This window comes from Bidens hawaiensis, unplaced genomic scaffold (genome assembly GCF_021521415.1).
Source record: "Bidens hawaiensis isolate Kalapana, Puna unplaced genomic scaffold, B.hawaiensis_p1.1 tig00015702_1, whole genome shotgun sequence".
NCBI lineage: Eukaryota > Viridiplantae > Streptophyta > Magnoliopsida > Asterales > Asteraceae > Bidens > Bidens hawaiensis.
This window is the reverse complement of record NW_027492401.1, coordinates 497200-520640: the sequence shown is the minus strand read 5'-3', so window position 1 is coordinate 520640 and position 23441 is coordinate 497200. Positions and strand designations below refer to the sequence as shown.

Here is a 23441-nt window from a genome sequence, read left to right as displayed (position 1 = left end):
TTTTCTCTCTTCATTTTAGGCATCCAAATTAATTGTTGAGTTAAACTACTAATACTGAAAGGTTGTGACCCCGTAAAATAAAGTTTAAGTTAATTAAGTTCGTTACTATTGCCTGCGATGATGGTCTCTTAAAAGACTATTATTTTGATTATTTACATGGCTATTACATAAAGATTTTAAATATTTATAACGGTGTCATGTGTGTGTATATATACAACATAAAAGAAATCGAAGAAAACAGGTGGACCAACATTGGTTAAAAAGAAAACGATGGCAAAGAAGGAAAGAACAAGTGGATGGCAATGATTTCGTTTTCCAATGGGTTAGATTTAACTGAGAAGGAATTTTTGGGCGTAGTTCGAAAATTAGTGTGTGCATAACTTTAGGTTATACTAATTAAATTAAGACCAAAGTCACTCCTTTACTTTAATGATGTTAGGATTAAATTTTAATGATGTTTTAAGGGGCTAGTTATAACTTTTTGACTCCGTATTAGTTGTATTAGTTGTAGGTAGATTCTCAAAACGTCTCTTTTGAAGAGAGAGAGATCCAATATCTTTCAAATATCCATGGTGCGCCGACGTGTTTTGCACCAAATATGGCTTGACGATGTGTTTGTGCATCTAATACGCCTGGACGAAGTGTTTGCACACTAAACATGACGATGTGTGAGAGAATATTATGAGAGAAAAAAAAACTAGTATGGACGCATAAGTTGGTTAACAAATAGGTTGTGACATATCGTTTGCTTTTAGTTGGCGTGTTGTGATTGGGTGTTCAAACGTGCCAGGAAGATTACTATACCCAGCGTGAAGACGCGTTTGGAGACATTACAATAATTTCTAGATTTTGAGGACACTTTTCGAATTCTCTCATATCAATAGGACATTTCACATGTGTCATGGGTTATAATTTCAAGTGGTAATGGCCTCGTGGGTTGTAATTTCATAAGTGTCAGATAAAAAAACTCTTTATTTAGATTATATTATAGCACCCATAAAAACAAATCTTCATAAACTATCATATAAGCTCCACATCATGTTCTATATTTAAAAAAAACATCAATTTTCCTTCACAACAACAAATTTTCACAAACTTTATTAAAAATTATTAAAATTGTATAACATATACATATGTGTGTTTGTTTGTTAAGGAGAGGGAGAGGATAGGACCATCAATCCATCCGCGTGCTAGTCTGCTAAAGTAAACCTTATCTTGGCAGACTTCCACGGCTCTACATCGATGGTGGTTTGTGAGAATGCGGTATATATATCCACCTCTTCAATCCGCTTGACCCGCCAAAACCCACCCCGAAAAATTGAAGAAAATAAATCATGTCCAACCCGTCAAACCGGTTAGCCGCTGACACGTCACAGTCAAATTTTTGGACCCCAATAAAAAACATGTTTCAATTTTTAGATTTTCAAAAATGTGGAATATTTTGACAATTGGCATCTTATTTTATTGGTGATTATTTAGGAGATGAAAAAAAAGGTTTTTCCAATGTTATTTGGTCAAAGCAAAGATCGTCTCTTGTGCGTAGGTTAAATGAGGCCATGGTTTTAATCCTTCAGTTTTATAGGGCCTCAATTTTAAATAATAGTGATGTATTATGAGATTTTGAAAGTAGAGTTCTTTTAGAATTAGTAACTCATTGATGAGCCATAAGCCAAAAATGATTGCTTCATATTCATTATCACTGCATATTATCCATTTTCTATAATTCTTATATACTATCTAGCTCTATATGCATAAAAAGAAAGAAAATTGCCTCAATATATTAGTTAGTTTTAGACACCTGAGTACATTGAGTCGGCTATGTCAAAGTGATATAAGATTTCATGTATATAAAATATTACAACTATTGTATGTATGTATGTATGTATGTATTTGTAAGTGTAACTACACAGTTCCCATCATTTGTGTCATGACTGCCCTACTCCTAATCTCTCTCCTCAATCTCCTGATATCATGAAGATCTACTTCCATCTTTCCAACTTTTAACCAGCTATCTCAGATCTCAGATATATTCTCTTTAATTTGTTCTTTTATTTGTTAATTCTTGATCTATGATTGTTTCCTTGAGTTTCCACTTTTCCTATATGGGTTGTGTTTGATTTTCCGGTCAGCCACCGGAAAAGAGAAAGAAATAGGGTTTTGTTTTGTTGTTACCTGTTACTATTAATATTATTATATACTACGTATTATTCAGTTTAAACAAAGGTTTGGTAGCTTTTGAAAAAGAGTTCCAACAGTAGATCTTATTGGTTTCATGACTTTAGGATTCGACCAATGTAACAGGCCCACATCACACCTACGCTCGTGCCCTTAATAATTGAGGGACTCTCAACTCAACCCCACTAAACAAATTCATTCCATTATTATTATTATAATTATTATTATTATTCACACCATGTTTTCCATCTCAAATCAAACCCTATTCCTATTCGTTTTCATCTTCATTGGTTAACTAATTAAGTTACCAGCCGCCGCAGCCGCCGTCCGGTTAGCTAATATTACACAGTCGTTTTCCGATGTGGCATCTTCAAGATTCACGAACAAAAAGTAATTAAAAAGCTTTTTGAAGATGAGAATCTTGATTTTTTTTTTTTTTTAAGCTTGCCTCCTACTATTTACAATAAACCGCCATTGCCAGGGATCAAACCTGGACCTCTCACCCAAAGACCTAAGCCTTTACCATCCCACCAAAGTGGAGATGGCAGATCAAAGGTAGTTGATGGGTTGTACTTGTACTGATCTCTGCATTTGCTGATGGTTAATTGGTGGCTGACTGTCTCATCAAATCAGTCAGTTTCAAACTCTCCCAGTATGGTTATCTGGTGGGTATTTTTGTTCTTGTTTTCTGTGTGTGTTTCTCTCTATTTAGTAACTTTATGGTAGTATTAATGTTTCTTGAATTTGTTGGTGCATGTCTAGGTTTTCTTTGTTGACACATATTTATTTTGCAGATCTGTGGAGAAAAAAATTAACATTTTATGGTTGAAAAACTATTAATCAGTTTCAATTAGTTACAATTCCTAAGTCTGGTTAGTTTGTTCAACATTCTTTTCAGGGTTTAGCTTTAGGAAAATCTTGTTAAAACTAGTGGTTTTGTTTAAGGATTATGCAACTTAATGACTTCATATAATTAGGGTTAATCATTTTAATCATTATGATTAAGTTTTGAGCTACAACTTTATCGTCTATACCAGATTTCCTTGATATATATATGCAAACTCTGTGAAAAGTACATTTTATGTGATAAGATAATATGATGTGAACTTGTTCTTAAAATTTATGTACATGGCCGGCTTAGAGAAATATTAACAATGAATTAATGGGTTGACCGTGAAACCTCATAGTACACTTCAGTAATGCTTAAACCATATAGTGGACTTAATTCATGGTGCAGTAAAATTTGTAAACACAATGTAATCTTAGAATTGATTAAACTTGATTAACTGCATATGGGTTAAAAAGATATATCTTTTTGAGATAGTTTAGGAAGAAATGTGCATGAACTTATGATATTCTTTGAAATAATACCAAACAATTGCTTAAAAGAAGAGATCTTTGTGTTGGATATATAAGCATGTTGTTATGAACTTGTCATTGTGATAGGTTAGGGAGAAATGTGCATGAACTTATGATATTCTTTTAAATGTTTCCCCTGATCACTAAAAGATTTCAAATCTTATATATACTTGTCATTGTGATACAAACTTGATCTTTGTGCTTTAGTTTTTTTTTTTGCATACCTTGCTCATGACCAAGTCATTCAAACTATTTGTATTTGGGTAAAATAGTTTGAACTTCGGGTAAAATAGTTGAAGTGAAGAAGTAAATTTATACTGTGACCCATAGTTAAAACTTTCTCTCTTGTTGCTATGGACCGCTGATCGAAGTGATCGAGGTGCATGTTGAAGTGACAATGAGATGAGAAAGATTATCTTTTAGATGCTTTTATTTTCTGTGAACTAGTATGTTGATCTTGGGATATGCATTTAACATGTGCAATACTATTATGATCATATATTAATATTAAGCTTTAATTTAGTTCTACATGTACTTTGGTTAATATGCATGTCATCCATGTTAGGTTTATGCTAAGAGCTAACTACCCTTTTGTTGGACACTAATAATAAATTATTTTCAATGTTTGAATTCAATTTAATATGACATCATGACTATAGTACATCATGCCATAGCTCTAATGTAACTAGTTGTAACTTGTAAGTCTTTTTGTCGATACTATAGAAAACGATGTCTTAAAAAGGCTGATGTAGCTTGATAATTAACCATAGAAATATTTCCAGCAAATTAGAGGTAGGTGTTGGTGACTTTAAATTTGAATAAAAAACATGTCACATTGCTTGCTGCCATTGTTGGGGTTGCTTTTAAGCTTTGTTTGTGGGGTGCATGGTCCTCTCTTGAGTGCTTTGTTGTACTACTGGCTGACATCAATCTGTGTCACTGGAAAATATATACACACATCATATAAAAAGTTTTCATATCATCAATAATACTACCCAAAAAGGTTTTCTACATTTATAAATTCAAACTTTTTATTTTTCTACAATTATTATCATTCACTCCGGCTCCGGATGTCCCTAGTCTAAATTTTTCATCCAAATTAGTGTCTTGTAAGGTTATATTAAACTGAGTTCCTTTGAGAACGTACATTTATAAAAATGTTTATATATGTTTACATGGTTCAATGGCATGAGGGGTGATGGTTAATGTTTGGGATCCTTAGGGTCTTAGGTTCAAAATCTGACTCAAGGTGTGGGTTTCCTCCTTAATTGTATTTTTAGGTGAGTAAGGAGCGTCAAAATCAGTATGAACGGTTGACATCCCGTCTCAAAAAAACTCACTCGGGTATTGTGTTCTGAACAATGTTAAAAAAAACATGATAACATAATATGAAGGGATCTTTGATCCGGAATAAATCTTATGTAGAGTTGCGTGAATCATATATATAAACATATGTATATTTTGTTTTAATTACGATAGATAAGATGGTTACAACATTCGCAATAGCTTCTCCAAATTATGTGGGGGAGTCTCTATTTTATAGAGTTTGATTATAAGTGGTTGTGAGTTGAGGATAGGGAAAATGTTATTGTTCATGAGCAATTTGGAGTAAAACTATTCACCCTCTATAAATTTTTAATATTTTTTTAAAGTGGTTGTAAGTGGTGGAGAATGAAAGTGTAATAATAAAGGTATAAAAATATTGTTTAATGTAATTATAGAGACGAAGATATATAAATTATCTGTCGAGAATGCTTTAAGCTCTTATGCAATCACTTAAATCTCACTCCCTTTCTAGCTCTTATTTTAACAATGAACTCAATAAAAGTAAATTATGTCATTCTTCCGGTTCTATATTTATAATTAGTTATCCGGACGAAGATGTCACTTATAACATATCTTTTAGTATTTAGAAAACATGTGATAATTTCATTTAAATAACCATTTGGTTCCTAGCAGTTCATTTTTATCTACAAATCAAGTTATTTTTATTGTTGAGTTCTTTTCTAGGTGTTTACAAATTAATTTTACTGTTTTCAAATAATAAATCAAGTTATTTTATTCATATGCATCACTTTTATTTTATACTTCACGGTTGCCTAGTGTTGCAACTTGCAAGATCTTTAATTCTTGTGAATGGGTCTTCTACGGGAATTTGATATTCAAAGGGGTCCGTCAAGGAAACTCACTCTCCCATTTTCTCTTTATTCTTGACATGGAGGCCCTACACGTGGTTATCAATCGACTTATTTGATGGGGTTCTGATAGGGTTTGATATATGTGAAGATTGGATAATAGGGATAAGATGGAAGAACCGTTATATTATTGAAAACGTAAATAAAGATTACAAGATATTCCCGGGCCTAGCCCTCTCTCACCGCATACACGGGAGCCATGGCAATGTCATCTTAAACCTAAAACATACTCTCTCTCCCTATTAGCTATTGATACCTATTTATAGAAATACAATTACACTTAACCCTCTCCCAAAATAGACAAATGACAAACAGGACTAAACTAGAACATGATTCCTATTAGGTTCCTGCAAGGAATCTAAACACAATAGACATCTTATTTCACACCTAACGACTACATGACAAGTGGCACGCAGTTTCATTGTCAAGTACTACTAAGATGCGAACTTAATAATGGTGGTCGTTACTGACTTGGAGAAAATTCAAGACCTATCAGGAAACGAGAAGCTTCAAGCGATCCAAAAAACAGTCTCAACTACAGGTTGGCACATTTAGCAGGCGAGGAAGGAAATATCTTTCAAGAATAATGCAACCATATAGTAAGATTCGTAGAGGAAATCAAGGCGACTTCCTTTCTTTGTCAAACATCGGGTTAATTTTCTAACATAGGAATAAGAGAAATATTGTTGTACTTTCATTTTTCGGAACTTTTCTTTGTAATCATTTATTTTTATGTTTTCATGGCTAATATTCATAGTGTCTTTACGAAATTAACAAGTGAATTCCCTTATTTGGCAACCATATATAAGATTGTTTGATTGGATTCAACTCTTATAACAATTAAATACGCTATATGATTTTTGATTAATGAGTTTAGTTATTGGACAACTGATTTAATGTGCCAACTAGAGACCTCTTTTTATTATCTTATTATTGAAAAGAAAAGTATGATTTACTAGAAAAGTTAGTCGATGCACTTAAAAAAAAGGTATCATACTATCGTTTAAGCAAGTATGGCAAAATATGTAAATTTGTGTTTTTACTCCTACATTAGAGTCCCCATTCTCAATTCTCACACATCATACTCCATATTATATTGGAAACTAAAGTAAAAACACTATGGTGTTGTTTGTTTTTCCTCAGAAGCACTTCTCCACCTCTTTTGTCTGCACTGAGAAGAGGGCACGCAGACGTTGGACTCTGCAGTGTGTTTGTTTTTCCGAAGACGTTTCACTAAAAAACGCCTGCGCGCCCTCTTCTCCTAGAAGTGATGACATTGTTACTTCTCACATCTTCTACCCCATTTGTTCTCACCTCTTCTAACTCCAAAAACATCAGAACTCCCAAACCCTATTATTCATATCCTCTCCACTTCTTCTACATCTCACTCCCAAACCCTAATCCTAACCTTCTTCTCCTCTCCAACTCCTCCTCCACTCCTCCACCGCCACCGCCACCGCTGTCGGCCTCCACCCCTCCACCCACCTCCGGTGTCGCCCTCCACCCCCACTTTCTTCCCGTCACCCCTCTCCTTACCTGCGGCGCCGCCCTCCACTCCCAACTCTAGCGAAGATTCGGGCGAACCCAGATGGGGATTCGGGTTGCTGATCGATTAATGGAGTTGGGCGTTAAAGATCCATCGACGTATATACTTTTATGTAACACGTATCCACGTGTGTTTATGTGGGAAAATGTGGCAAAAGTTATGAAATTGATGGCTGCTGGTTATGTGAAGAAGGAACCGAGTTACAGTTGTGTTTATTTAGGGAAAGAAAGTGAGGTCTTTTGTGCAGGTGAAACAGGTCACCGGATGAATTTTAATAAGTTTGATTACCATTAGTTTGTTTGGTTCGGTTTGTTTATGAATAATTTGTTTATATTGGTTTTGTTAAGAATCTTAATAGGTTTGATTACTATTAGTTTGTTTGGTTCGGGATGTTTAAAAATTTCTGTTTAATTTTATAAGTCTGCAAACGTTAAAACAAACAATCTTCTTACAGACTGCAGAGGTTTGGTCCACCTCTTCTGCTACAGATGCTTGCAGATGTGGTCCGCAGACTGCAGACGTTTTACCTCTTAAAAAACAAATAGCACCTATGTTATGGTGTCAGCGTCAACCATCGTGAAAGCTGAAGCTCCGACACTTTCACAGTAATACCCTAATTATCATTCCAACGCCAAACATGCTTTTTGTTCTCCGGCATCATCCCTTAATGCCTTGCCCTTAATCTTTTGGTGGATCTGGTACACTTTAAACTCACCAATCATATACAACTTACACACATTTGTTTACTTTTTATTTTTTTTCTTTTATTTAAATACTAATTAAATCAAGTCAAACAACAACGTGCTAGTTAAGGATGAGTCAACTAAAACTCTGTTACATGGTTGTGACGTTACGTTTTAACTAACATTTGCTTTGCTATTTAAACCACATTAGTAGTGGTTATGGATGGTGTCGGTTAAAAAAGGAGGCAATATGATAATTTTTTATGTCACGGTTGTTATTATTTATACAATGTTAGATATTTATGTTGTAAACAGTATCTTGATAGGTTTAATATGCTTTATTGCTTTTATGGAAGGGTTATCTTAAAATAGTTTTATGGAATTGTTTAGTCGATCTAATCCACTTGTTTATCTGTTATGTTGTACTTGTGTTATGCTAACAGTTATATGCTGACATTTGAGTAACGTGCACTTGTAATAATAATAATGGTTTTTCGATTAGATACCAATAAATTATGTCATTTTGTTTATTAAAATTTAAAATATATATATGTACTTTTTAAAATAATAACACATTGACAGTTTCAAACTATATTTTATTGGACTTTATGCTACGAAGAATGATCAGGTTAACGTCATAATGCTAAAGACAAATGGTAATTAAAAAAAACAAAACAAGATACAAAATGTTTAGTAAAAGTTAACAAAGTTGTATTTTCTCAACTTTGTTAGATGGTTCAAAGTCGGAGGCTCTAAAAAAATTGGGGGTGGAAGGTATCTTCTCAATGACGTGTCAGGTGTTATGGAATCTCATGAATTAAACTGTATTTTTTTTAACGACCAACTAAGTAACGCCGAATACTCCGTACACGGCCCCCCATTGACTAAAGGTTGTGGCTCAAATTCTGACTTTTTAATTTGGTTTTTTGAAAAGCCATAAGCATTTTTCAAACTCAATTCTAAACATGCTCATAATATTTACAGTAAATTATTTTAGAATACAAATAGTACTGCTTTCACAGCTAACGTGTCAAAAGATAAACTCTCTGATTTAACGTATAAAGATTCGACATGGGGCAAAACACACTGATTCTTTCTTTCGAATTTTGTCTAAGTATGAGCTTGAAAATGATTATTAGTGGTGGGATTATGGTTAATTTTAAAATAAAAATTAATGGATAAACATGAAGACAAGTTCACATGGCACCCTCCAACCAATGACTTTAGTTAGCTCTCATTAATTTAATTAGAATCCGGATTAAGCGGAATATTAAAAGGATTAATTTAAGCGAATATGCCCACATGAAATGACAATCAAGGATTGAACAAAGATTCCTCTTCCTCCCCAAATAACACATCTCATATTGATAGTTTATAAGACCATGTGTAATCCTGCTAAATTGTGGCGTTGTGTCTTCAAAACGCCGGGTACACCGTCTGCTCTTGCGTTTTGGGGTTGGCGTTTTGGCAAAGCATTTTGTACACAACGCTAGGACGGCACAAATTTTGAGGGTCTTGTGAGAGAGAGGAAGGAGAGAGATGCGTTTTGGGGGTATTTTCCAACTACACCCACCTTTTGCAAAATGCCCAAAAGCTGACTAGGCGACACGTGACACAAAATGACCGGGTGTGCCTAGTTTTGACTACGCATGGTCTAAGTTAAAGACCAATACTTTCAAAACGGAAAATAAATTTACACATATAAGTGTGTGTTTCTTAATAAATTTGAATTCATTCTTATAAATTAAAAAATAAAAATAAAATTGGTAAACATCATTTTATTGTAGTTGCAATAGTTCCACCGAAACTGTATGAGAAGCTTTTAGTTTTCTACTATTTTCACTCAAACTTTTTTTTTTGGGGGGGGGGGGGGGGGGGAGATATGCAAACTATGAAATAATAAATATCTGTCTCAAAGTTAAACAAGAATTTCAAATCCGTAGTTACATCATTATTTATCATGATTTATGTCTACATATCAAGCAGTAAAATTTTATTAAAGGAGTCCGTAAAAGCATTCATATTGGATACAAGTTAAAGAGTTTATTGTTATTTTTATCAATTTGTATACTCTATCTGATTACTTAGAATATAGTATATGTATATGGATCATTGAATAGTGATTCCATATTTGTATGGATTACTATTCAATGTTCACTCCATATATTCACCCACAATCCTCTATATATAATTTTATGTGAGTAGAGAAAAAAGAAAATATAATATAAATAACTACATAAGTCTTATTTATTGAATTGAGATGGTTATAAGGAATTGGAGGTAGAATGTTTGTAAAAGATAAACAAATTTTGTGGAAAAATTTGTGAGAAAAATTTTAAGCTTTTTCTTAGGTTATATGATTTGGGATGATATGGGGTTTTCAATATGAATGCTCTAAATTAAAAAAGGAAAACTAAAAGGAATGTGTGTTAACGGTTTATACAATAAGCAAGATTATTGGTACATTAACAAACAGTGTTAAATACAAAGTAAACCGTAAATTAATTTTTAATATATATTAATAAGAAATTCCAAAAAAAAAGTTTGGACGTGTTAAAAAAACTTCTTGACAGTTTGACAATAACAAAGACACAAAGTACCTAGAGAGAGAATTGTCAATTGAAGTGGTCCATTTATGTACCTCGTGTCCTCATGGGCTTTCTTTTTATTTTTGTATTGCTTTCTTTCATTTTCTCTTTTCATTCCCTTTCTCTCAATATATATAAATTTTTTTAATTACATTAAAAACATAATTTTTTTTCTCTATCACCACTCACAGTCACTTTAAAAAAAAATATTAAAATTCATATACAATGAGCAATGTTTTTCCAAGTTAAATCATAAATATTAATATTTTTTTTCCTCTAATCACATAATTTAAAGAATGGATTAGAAATGTTATTATTCTTTTTTATTTACTTTAGTATATATGTTCAATAAGTTTTTCAAACAATTATGTATTTGGATTTCCATGTTAGGTAATAAAAAGTTATGTGCCTTTAAGAAACAAGCATGAACTCTATTGTATCTTAGCTTGACTAAACTCACAAACCTAAATGAATTTATTATTTGTAGTATACTCATAATATATATATATATATTATTGATAAATTTTATATAAAGTTATAAAAAAAATATTATATTCTATGGTCCATATACCTATATAAAATTATTAGTATAGATATATGTAGATTCAAGTTTGACTCAAGCTCAAGATTAAAAACTACACATAAGCGCTCAAGTTTAAAACATTAAGCATGCAACAAGGCAACTCAAGTTCTTTTAAGTTAAACGAGTCGGGCTCCACTAGACTAGCTCAAGTAGGGTTGTTCACGATCCGAGTCGAACCGAGCGGAGGCTTACTCATTGCTTGGCTCGTTTAAAACCGAACCAAATGGTTGAAATTCAAACCGAGCGAAAACCGAAACGAGCCAAAATCGAATTGAGCATTTTTCAAGCATTATTGATGCAACGGTGAAACGATAACGAAGATCGATTCACGTTAATTCTAAGAATACCCGTGAAGAACTTCCCAAAACTCTCAAATCTCACCAACGTCAAGGGGAAATTGAAGAGAATAAAAACTTTATTATCCAAATTCCATTATGATCTTTCACATTACATATAATGAATATAAAAAAAGGTTCTAATACTAAATGGGCCCAAAAAAGGACATGGGCCAAACACAAACCCAAAAATAAAAACATAAAAAGTGCTGAAAAAACATAAAAAGGCCCATAACTTTATTTAAAATGCGTTTTTGGGCTTCGAACAGGGGCCAAACCATCGGCGGTTTGCCACAACGTGCTCCTCATCTCAAGCTTTGATTTGACTGGTAATGGGCTTGAAACGGAGCTTCGTGGGCCAAGTTATGCCCTTTTTCGTGGGCCACATTTAGAAACACGATCATGGGCCTCCAAATATAACATGGCCCGTTCTTCAATACTTGGGCCTCCATCAATTATTTTTTTTTTTACTTTATAATTTTCAGTAAGAAACAAATTTAAAGCTTGTAAATAATATATTTTTATAAATAAATTAGTAGTTTTTAGACAAACGCATAATAGATTGTAAATTTTTATTAAAAATAAGTTTGAAGTGAGATATAATTATCATGTAAACAAACCTCTATTTTCTAAAAACTTGAAGCGAACAAATAAAACTATAAAACTAACGGAATATAAAAAATTTTAAGGGGTAAAAATAATTGTAAGCTTATATTTATGTATTTTGTCTATATATTTATATATTTGTTCATATATAATTATATATAAAATAAATTAAAAATATTCAAGCCGAACCGAAACGAGCAGACCTTTGCCCGTTGCTTGGCTCGTTTACAAACCGAGCAGAGCGGCTCGTTTTCAATCGAGCGAAAAAACGAACGAGCAATTTCCAAGCAAACGGCGAGCAAGTTCGAGCAACGAGCGGTTTGAACGGCCCTAAGCTCAAGTTCACTACATCTTTTAAGATGGTGTAAGTTATCAAGAACATCTCTACCAGAGAACTCAAAAACACTCCAAAAAGGCAAAAACCACCCTGGTCATCAACAAATAAGCGACACTCGTAAGTTTTTCAAAAAATAATTTCTGGCATTTACACATTCTCATATGCATTTATTTATTTTTAATAATTAATATGGTTTTTAAACTTGTTTAAATGAAATAACGAAATAAGAATGCGTATATTTATAAATCATAAACAAGTGAAATTTTAAATTTTGAAATTCATAATTTTAAAACATTACTTAAAAAAAAAAAACTGAAACATTATTTTCTATATCTTTTCAGAATGTACAAAACCTTTTCTGTTTTAGCAATTGGTTCCAAACCAGAAAAACGTGCGATTTGGGAGAGAATTACATCCCTTATCTTAACCGACCGGTGAACAGTACGAGTACTTGTTATGGTATCATTGTATCAATGTATCATGTTAGTTGCAAAAAATGTTATTAGTCTTGGATTCTAATTTACATCGGTGAAGTGACTGTTTTCTTGAATATCCTGCATTGCAAGATCATCATACTCCTCATCTGACTTAGTTGACTCCTCGTCAACCGACCCTTCCATCTGTGCATGTAATAAATAGAATGATATTATCAAAATAATCGAATATAATGGTTTAGACTGTTCAGTGAATCTAGGGTCGTAAACAAACCAAACAAACATGAACATGCCCTCATTCGTATTCATTCGTTTAAGTTTAACCTAACAAAAGAACACAAAACACTTAAACAAATAGATTTTCTTGTTCATGTTCATTCGTTAAGATCTATGTTCGTTCATTTGATAGATAAACATTTACAGCCATGCGAAAAATATATATAAAATATTCAAAAAAATAGTCCCAAAAGAAAAGACTGTTTACATAAAATTCATTTTCTTTGACATATGTTATAAAAAGTATTTAATATTGACGGGTGGTCCATGGGACAACCCTTAAGTGATTTAAAGTTGTTATAATCATGTTTTGAATTGGTTTATTTTGTGGAATTAGTTGACTATGGTTACTCATATAATTGCAGGTAGGAGAAGATAGAGGATGTAATTACGAGAACGTAGGCGAAACGATGAAGAAAACGGAGTTGAAACGAGAAAGTTTTGACGAAAACAAGGTGGCTTTGTTAAAAGCCGCCGTAGCTTACGGTGGCTACCGTAAGCTACGGTGGGACCTGATGAAAATGGTCATCGTAAGGCAGTTTTAAGCCACCGTAGGGTTTTTGGAAGCCACCGTAAGCTACGGTGGCCACCGTAGCTTCCAGTGGGACTGACGCTAAAACTTGTAACAGCCTTATAAACTCGTTTTAGGGTTGGCTTTTGACATTCTTATCATTATCTTTCATCTAAGGATGACCTAAGGACGATTTGGAGGTGCCATAGCTTAATTTTGAGTGTGGTAATCATTAGCAACTCTATTTTGATTCATATGCAAACTATAATCGAAGGGATAACGAACCGAATCATGCTCGGCTAAATCCCTTTGTGTTTTCCCTCGTATTGTAAGGTTTATTATGTTTGTTTGGTTGAATGTTTAGACAATTTCTGAGATAATATTTGATCTTATTGATTTCATTATTATGGTGTTTATGTATTGGTTGATAGATTGTTAGTTTATCGATTTTGTGTTCTAAACCGTCAGTTCTTGGTGCTTTAAGTAATCGAGATTAATCGGGAGGGATTCAGGGTTGGATAAACTAATTGGTTTTTGAGTGATTACCTTGCGTTATATAATCCAAGTACTTGATCTTCAATTATCGCAATCGTTTACATAAACACGAACTTTATCTATTGTTTGTCTCGGTTAAACATTAACTGTAACATTCATGGAAACCTGAAACCGAGGGAAGACATATTGTCTCATATTGATTAAAACTCGTTTAATTGCTTTAGTTCTTTTTGTTATTCAAATCAAACAACCGAATCACTGAATTTACTTTTCGCACTTAGTTTAATATAGTTTAATTATAAAGCTACTTAGTAACACATTTTCCACAAACTCCTTGTGTTCGACACCCGCTTATCGCTATCTAATTAGTTATAATCGGTTTATTTTTGAGTGAGTCTTCGACCTCACGTCAACTTTTGGCGCCGTTGCCAGGGAGTAGTGCGCAACGTGTGTTAGCTTTAGTAGTTTTTGTTCGTTATTTTCGAGTTTATGCTGGTTGTGTTAGTGTGCAGGTAACTACAGGTGTATGCATACTAGAGGCTCTAACAATCTTCTTGGTTCTTCAACTGCATCAAACAACAACATGGATTCACCAGCTCCCACAACCGCTTAGATGATAGATCTTACTATATTTTGCGGCTCTATTCCATGCATCTTGTGTAGGGAGCCACTTCACCCTTGTATTGGTTGCCACGAGGCCCGATTTAGATGGGAAAAAGCAAAATTTGAAGATCCACTAATGCCTTGCTATGAGAATCCTTCCCCTCCTTCATATTTCTATGATTCTGATACAACGGTGGAGGATGGTTATTACTCTAACAGATGGGATTGGGACGAGGATGCTTATTATGAGCCAAGAATGGATGGGCGATGTTTCTGTTGCGGTCGTGATCATACATTTGATTATGATGTGTGCTCGGTGTATTTGGAAAATTCAAAGTATTGGAATAAAAAAATGATGGATGCGTACATCTCAAGACCGTATCGGGGATACCAACAGTATCATCCCGAGGAATATTCTGTGCCCGAAGGTGTCTATACTTATCAGAACAAGGAGGAGAAAAGGCCTGCTATGTTGGAAGTGATTTTGTCCAAACTCGAGCAGTATTTATCAGCACCCAACCTTTTCGATGAAGATCGAATCAGCTGTCTAGTTTCCAAGTGTCATAAGTTAAAAATGAAGATAGAAATAGAAGAGCGTCTCTCACCATTACCTGATGATATTAGAGATTATTCTCGCATGGAGGAGAAGGTTGTGGAGGATAATACCACAACAACAAATCCTTTATCTGATGAAGAGTCACAGGTGGATCAGATGGTGTGTGAAGATGATGAGACAGAGCAGTCTAATGAGATGAATGTGTATACCGAACCTCTTCCCATATCCATCATTCCAATTAACAAGTGTGGGGAAGAAGATGAAAAGGGCGAAGCTACAACACATCGGTGTATATCTCGTGAAGTGGATCAGCGAAAACCGCAGGTGCTTTCTAAACATGCCAGTTATACCGACAAACTTATGGAGATGGCATGTAATTTTTCGGGCATTCATTGGAAATACATTGGGTAAGTGTGCACTGAGACCACCATAGAGTATATCCGGTACGGTCTGGCTGAAGACCTTTAAACTTAGCGCTCTCGGGAGGCAGCCTGAGGATGTAGAGTAGTGTATTTTGTTTGGTTTTTGTTTTGGGTGTGTTTTTGTTTTGACGTGTTCTGCAATTCAATCATCATGGATGCAATAATTCAAGTGTGGGGATGTTTGCAATATTCCCTGTGAGATATCAAAGAGTCTATGAAATGTGTTCATTCCGGTTAAAGCACAACAACCACATCATTACAAACACATGATCAGGTGCATGTGTTTATCTATCCTGTCTTATTTGTTTTCGTGTACTTGGTGGTGTGAAATTTTTGTGTTGGAAATGGTGTTATTTGTCGAGTCAATTAGGTTGTTAGCCGTTCATGGTTTGCAGGTGGTATTTCTCGAATTTATATTATAAATTGCACCATACATTGGGGACAACGTATCCCAAGTGTGGGGATGAGGAAAATTCTGTTTGTTTTGAAAAACTTCATTTTAAAAAAAAATTAAAGAAAAAAATAAAAAAAAAATGTGTTTAAAAGAATCGGAAAGTGGTAAGATGGCGGGGTAAAGTTTTGATCCCTTTTCATGGTCACAATTCCCTAAATAACATGTGCCTAGTTGTTTTTAAAAAAAAAGGAGATTATGTAGTTTTATAATCAAGGTTAGCATGCTTTCGGTGTAATAACTTGCATAACACGTTCGTTACACTTGAAAGTTGAGAAAGCAAGAATTGGTGAAGTGGTTGATATTCTCTGATAGAACTTGTACAATTAGTGCATTTCGAGATCTTAGCTTGGCATGAGTGCAAAAGTGATAGAGGCACTTAGGTTAAGCCTCATCTGGATGAGCGAGAGTGTGGGTTTTGGGGGGTTGTGGCCTCATACATTATACATATGAGGATGATTATGCGAGGCGCGGGGGGTTGGTTCCTTTAGAAAACCTTATTGGGCCTATTCTTTTATTTAATCAACCCCGGTGTTATATTGCGAAACGATCCGACTTAATAGGTTTCTATGTAATTGTTTTAGTATTTATCAGTTAGAGATGTGAAGCATTATGTTTATCATGCTTTTATGTAATGTTCAAGTATTATATTAGTTCAAAAAGAAAAAGAAAAAAAAAGTTTGCATTAGAATTGTAATGTTTATGTATGCAATGTTCAAAGTATTATGTATTGAGTGATAAAAAAAGAGAGAGAGATAGAGAAAAAAGAAAGAGAAGTTAGTGATGTTTATAGTTGTTTATTTTATTGTTTACTTAGTTTGTTTGTAATAAGTCGGATCGGATCGCTTGAGCTACTTTCAATATTCCCTTCCATACCCTTACACTTGGCCCCATTACAACCCGTTTTAAGACCTCTTGATTTATATTCATGTCAAAAGCATTTACATAGGTGGAGATTTGATGATTGTACAAGCGTATGCGAGGAGAATTGATTAAATATGAAATGTATGGATGATCACCAATAAAAAGGTTAATGTGTAAATGTGTTATGTATAGGTAAAAACCGAAAGTATGTTAGGTTTGGTTAGAAATCTATGGTTTAAATGGAAAGTCAAGTAAACCAGTGCAACCGATAAAAATAAGGGAATAGGGTATGACTTGGGACCGTAATTGAAAGTGATTTAAAGTCGTTATAATCATGTTTTGAATTGGTTTATTTTGTGGAATTAGTTGACTATGGTTACTCATATAATTACAGGTAGGAGAAGATAGAGGATGTAATTACGAGAACGTGGGCGAAAACGGTGAAGAAAACGGAGTTGAAACAAGAAAGTTATGACGAAAACAAGGTGGCTTTGTTAAAAGCCGCCGTAGCTTACGGTAGCCACCGTAAGTAAGCTTACGGTAGCCACCGTAAGCTACGGTGGGACCTGATGAAAATGGTCATCGTAAGGCAGTTTTAAGCCACCGTAGGGTTTTTGGAAGCCACCGTAAGCTACGGTGGCCACCGTAGCTTCCAGTGGGACTGACGCTAAAACTTGTAACAGCCTTATAAACTCGTTTTAGGGTTGGCTTTTGACATTCTTATCATTATCTTTCATCTAAGGATGACCTAAGGACGATTTGGAGGTGCCATAGCTTAATTTTGAGTGTGGTAATCATTAGCAACTCTATTTTGATTCATATGCAAACTATAATCGAAGGGATAACGAACCGAATCATGCTCGGCTAAATCCCTTTGTGTTTTCCCTCGGATTGTAAGGTTTATTATGTTTGTTTGGTTGAATGTTTAGACAATTTCTGAGATAATATTTGATCTTATTGATTTCATTATTATGGTGTTTATGTATTGGTTGATAGATTGTTAGTTTATCGATTTTGTGTTCTAAACCGTTAGTTCTTGGTGCTTTAAGTAATCGAGATTAATCGGGAGGGATTCAGGGTTGGATAAACTAATTGGTTTTTGAGTGATTACCTTGCGTTGTATAATCCAAGTATTGATCTTCAATTATTGCAATCGTTTACATAAACACGAACTTTATCTATTGTTCGTCTCAGTTAAACATTAACTGTAACATTCATGGAAACCTGAAACCGAGGGAAGACATATTGTCTCGTATTGATTAAAACTCATTTAATTGCTTTAGTTCTTTTTGTTATTCAAATCAAACAACCGAATCACTGAATTTACTTTTCGCACTTAGTTTAATATAGTTTAATTATAAAGCTACTTAGCAACACATTTTCCACAAACTCCTTGTGTTCGATACCCGCTTATCGCTATCTAATTAGTTATAATCGGTTTATTTTGAGTGAGTCTTCGACCTCACGTCAAATATATATACATAATTAAATATATAGGGAGAGGTTCATTACTAAACACTATATTATTATGAAAACTCAAAAAAAATATATTTTTAAAACTTTTATTTCTTACATGCAATGTCTAAGTTATGTACATAAGAAAACATTACACTAATTTGGTAATATGTTTTATTTTTCATTTTTGAACGTTTACATACGCGTGTCAATCGTGTAGAACATATAGCCTACACATGATTTGCACATGTGTATGTTGAGGTTTTATAAATAAACAAACTTTGTTTATACTTTTTGTAGATTATTAGAAAATATGAATAAACATTGCCTTTCAACCATTTTCTTTATGTTTTAAAACTTTTTTTAAGATTGAAAATGAATTGATTTATATTGTTCTTGTTCTCGCAAATAGCGTACTGAACATTTGAACGTTCATGAACGAAAGAGAAGCTTGTTCAGTTCGTTCGTTTAAATAAACGAACAAAATGTTGTTCATGTCCATTTGTTTATTAAATAAGCAAACATAAAAAATTTCCCAACAAATGGTCCGTTAATTTACACCAAGTGAATAAACTGTACCTCTTCAAGCATATGTTCTTTGGCATCATCACTAAGATCCTCATCACTGTCAGCCTCACGGGTATCATCCGCCTCTTCATCACTACCATAAACCGACATCTCTTCTTTCAACTAAACCATAAAAATTTTATCAAGTAAGCACACAAAAAACACCTTTTTGTTCAAATAAACAACAAAGCAAAATAATAGCATACCTCTTTATCATGCCCTTCAGAGACCTTCGGCGAACTACAACATGAAGAATAATATTTACTACCATTATCCATAACCTCACCCCGGTCATCAACACTACTAGCCTGACTAGTACACCCGAGCTCACTCGGCCACGCACTAATCCCAAAATTACCAAACTGTAAGTTAACCAATTCCGTCTTTCCAACTTGCAACGGTCCATCCATCATAACAGCACCTAACCCATCATCAGCAGACCACGCTTTTGCAACCAACCCATCATTATTCAACAAAGCCATTAACCGCCTCGAAGAGCCTTGTCTTTGAATCAACTGAAACATTCCTTTAGACCCGAGTGAACTAGCGACACACTGGTTTCTATATTCTTCATCGACTACATAAACCGTGTTGGTGGCGGGGTCGTAAAGGTGGACCCCTGCATCGCGTCTTCTTAAGCAGCTAAAAACTGTTGCGTGTATTGCGGCGACACTTTTGTCGACGTTTGTGTTGTTTATTTTTGGGACTAGATGTTTGTCGGCTCGGTTGCATAGGTATTCTTGGATTGCTCTGATGTTTTTAATGTACTTTACGTATTTGTTTTTGGCAGGATCTAGAGTCATATATTTTGCACGAACTGCGAATCTTTCCATGTGTTTGTCTTCATTTGTTATGTATATCATGAATGGTATTATTGATAGGTGTTTCTTCATTAATCCCATCTGCATATTATACCAAATATTGCATCAAACCTAAAATTTAGCCACATATCCAAGATCGAAACCAGAAGTAGCTAAACTGCATAAACGAACCGAACATTCAGTGAACAGTTCGTAAACCATTTGGCAGAAAGTTCGTTTACTTAATAAACCGAACATGAACACATGCCTCGTTCATTCATTTATGTTTGTGAAAGTCAGTTTATTTAAATTCGTTTATGTTCGTTCATTCATCTAACACTTAAATAAAAGGTTTTACATGTTTTGATAACAGTCCGCACAACTTCCGACCCGCTTATCATGTTTGACCCATTTGACCTGTTTCCACTTATACTCATATTATTTACTTTACCCATTTGACCCATTAAAAATAAAACAAAACACAAATCAACCGACTCATAACTAAAGGAATTAAAAATTACATACCACAAAATTGAGACTCAAATGAACACCTTCCACAACAACAGATTCTTTCCGTTCTTCCCATGCGGTTATAAGTCGGTCAAGACTATCAATAACCATCTCACTCTGTGCCTTAAACCCCTCAATGGCCATTTGTTTAGGGCTAATCAAGTCAACTGTGCTCAAACTAGAACCTTCCTTTGACTCATGTTGACTTTTAGAACCTTCAAATACACCATCAACCTCTTTCTTAGCTTTTCTCTTGGCCTTAGCTTCTGAAACTGCTACTGGATCTAAATGTTCACCCGCATGATAAGTAGAAGACCACAAAAGTGGATTTTGACTTTCATCAACAAAGCTTCTCATCATGTGACGTATGGAATCTGTTGATATAACCGTAGTGATTCCTAATCTACTAGCCTGCAAATTATAAATTCTATTTAGTAACGCATATTTATTAACGAAAAGTACATATAGAGAAAGAAATGTAGATCAAGCTGCAAAAAGGATTAATTAAAAGTTAAAACTAAGGCATTAAATGCCAACTAAAAGAAAGTGTCTAAAAGTAACACACTTTCGTTTTCATTTGATTCAATTCAAAGTTTCAAACAATATATTTTTATCTCCCTACTATAAATAAAGCCATTTTACTTTAATAATAGTTTTTTTTATATATATTTTAACTGCAATACTAATTATATATCTTATTAGGGTATCATATTGTATATTTAAAATTTAAGACGCTGTATCTTACATTGAGATTAAGTTGTTCATAACTATCTAATCTATTTACTATACGAAAATATAATTTTATATGTTACATAATGCGCCATATATAGAGTCGGTTATTGGTCGGCGTAAATTCGATACCAAATCTAAAGGCTTGATTTTTAATATTTAAAACCGTTCATTTAGTTAGTTCAGTTTAAGTTAACTTATTTTTAATTCATTGTACGGTTTGGTTTCGATTAATCCCATTGTTGACCAAATTTTTGTGTTAGCACCTGACAAGTTATATTTCTGTGTTCTTTTCTATATTATTTAACTTAACGCAACATATAGCATTTCATGTACTACTTTAAATGTGAATTAGTTAAAATATTGATATTTCTTATTTACTATAGTAATACGCTAATGTTATATAAGCAAGATGGATATACCAGCAAAGCCGACAATGTAGATTTGCCACAACCACTAGTACCACACAGTAAGACAGTAACCGATTCCTTCCTTTCACGAATTCTGAAAAATGAAGATAAAAGTATTTAATCTTTATTATAGGATGAATACTCTGATAGAAGTAAACGTATATATACGTTACAAATACCTGCAGGCTAAAACAAAATCAGCTCTCTGATTGGGACCAACATACTTGTATTCAGACAGAGCATCACATACAACATCTATAAACCTCTTCCTTTTAATAACAACTGCTGTGCGTTTCATGTAAGATTCAAAAGGTTTACCATCTTCCTCTGAAACCATATGATTGCTTACATTCATCTTATCAGACTGATTATCAATGTTTTCACTGATGTTTTCTTTCAGAGGATGAACTTTTAAGAGATCCTTTCCCCATTGAATCACATCTATATCAGTCCTACTGTCCTCTAAGCATTTCTTTCTCATGATTTCAAAAACCCTTTGACTAATCTGTAAGAAAATGGAATCATATTCAATGCAGGACTAAGAAACAATAGATCACCAGATGCAGGTAAACAGCATTGCAATTTGAAAGCCAGAACTAGTGATGTAAACAAACCAAACGTCAACGAACATGAACAAGGAATTTCGTTCGATTAACTAAATGAATAAACACGAACAATTGAACAAAGGCCATGTTCGTTCAACTGTGTTCGTGTACGTACGTTTATGTTCGTTAATATTTGTTCATTATAGGTTTTTTATACTCTTCAGTGACATTTCTAACATTATCATATAGATTTAAGCAAAGTTCTATAATATAAAACAAAAACATACATAAGTATCATGTGATTAATTTACATGCAAAATTAGCATATGAACATGAATGTTAAATAAACATCTACACAAACTTGATAGCCGGACTGAACCGTTGACACTAAGCATTCTCAGTTAACCAAATCAAATAAATCATTGTTGATGTTCATTTGTGTTCGTCATCCATTCACGAACAATTCCATTCCCTTAATAAACGAACACGAACAAGACATTTCATTCAGTTAGCTATCCGTGAACCATTAGCCTGTCCGATAAAATCTTAACAGACGAACACGCGTTTAGGTTAGATGCTCTAAATTAAGTATCTATGAGAATCAGGTTGCATTCTTAGTAATAATATAATACATAATGAAGCATCATATTCATACAGATGATGACAGAATAATATCAATCAAATATAGATCTTCTTTCCGTAGAAGAAGGAATTAGGTTAATAAACCTTGAAGGCGTGACGTGCTTTGCATCCCATCAGTTGTAAAGTTGTCTGAAGAACAGGACGAGTGTATCTGAATGACGAGTCTTCATTTGCTTCTGATTCATGATCATCATCATCTTCTACTACTATGTACAGCAATTTCTCCACCTCAGTCATTTGCTTAATTAGTCTATTAACCCTAGCAAATTGTTCATCATTATTATTATTATTTTATAAACAATTCGAAATGAAATGAATCAAAGACGTTTCAAACTTTGCAACGAGGATTAGATTAGAATAGAAGATGAAGTAGTGATCTGCTTACGTGGAAGCTTGGGCTATAATAATCGCCATCTGAGTAACGTGATATCGTCATTCATCGGCCACTTGCATCACCACCGTCAACAAACCAACAGTTGTTGTCTCTTGACTTTGACTGCTTTCAATCTATTGCCTCCTTTGACTATGGCTTTCTATAAGATTTTAAATTTGTTTTCTTAAAAGTATTACGAATCTTCTAAATGAGCTACTGACTAAATTCACTATATTAAGATACACTCGTCTTTTGATCAGAGAAAAACCCTGACCTAAGGCCAATGCTCGTGAACATTCGCCCGAAGGCACAACATTACGGTGAGATAAAACATGTTCATTTTAAGGATCAACTAGTGAGAACCAAATACTCGTCTAGTCTCTCATCATTA

The 23441-nt window shown here is 33.9% G+C and overlaps 1 protein-coding gene across 1 annotated transcript; it reads right to left on the bottom strand.

Annotated features, from left to right (window-relative positions):
* Positions 1-12816: 12816 nt before the first annotated feature.
* LOC143549610 (P-loop NTPase domain-containing protein LPA1 homolog 2-like) lies at positions 12817-22941 on the bottom strand. Its single transcript, XM_077040480.1, has 7 exons — positions 22762-22941; positions 21670-21995; positions 21503-21584; positions 20367-20762; positions 19248-19943; positions 19054-19164; positions 12817-13027 (listed from the first exon to the last, which is right to left on the bottom strand). The coding sequence occupies exons 1-7, from the start codon at positions 22912-22914 to the stop codon at positions 12923-12925; spliced, it is 1869 nt and encodes a 622-aa protein (XP_076896595.1). The 5' UTR covers positions 22915-22941; the 3' UTR covers positions 12817-12922.
* Positions 22942-23441: the final 500 nt, after the last annotated feature.

What these genes read in the sequence shown, in the direction of transcription:
- LOC143549610 (XM_077040480.1), bottom strand. Translation starts at nt 22,914, where the DNA reads ATGACTGAGGTGGAGAAATTGCTGTACATAGTAGTAGAAGATGATGAT. An exon ending in AAGCACGTCACGCCTTCAAG is followed by an intron (nt 21,996 to 22,761) that starts GTTTATTAACCT and finishes ATTTTCTTACAG; the next exon opens with ATTAGTCAAAGGGTTTTTGA. An exon ending in ATTTGAGTCTCAATTTTGTG is followed by an intron (nt 19,944 to 20,366) that starts GTATGTAATTTT and finishes TATAATATGCAG; the next exon opens with ATGGGATTAATGAAGAAACA.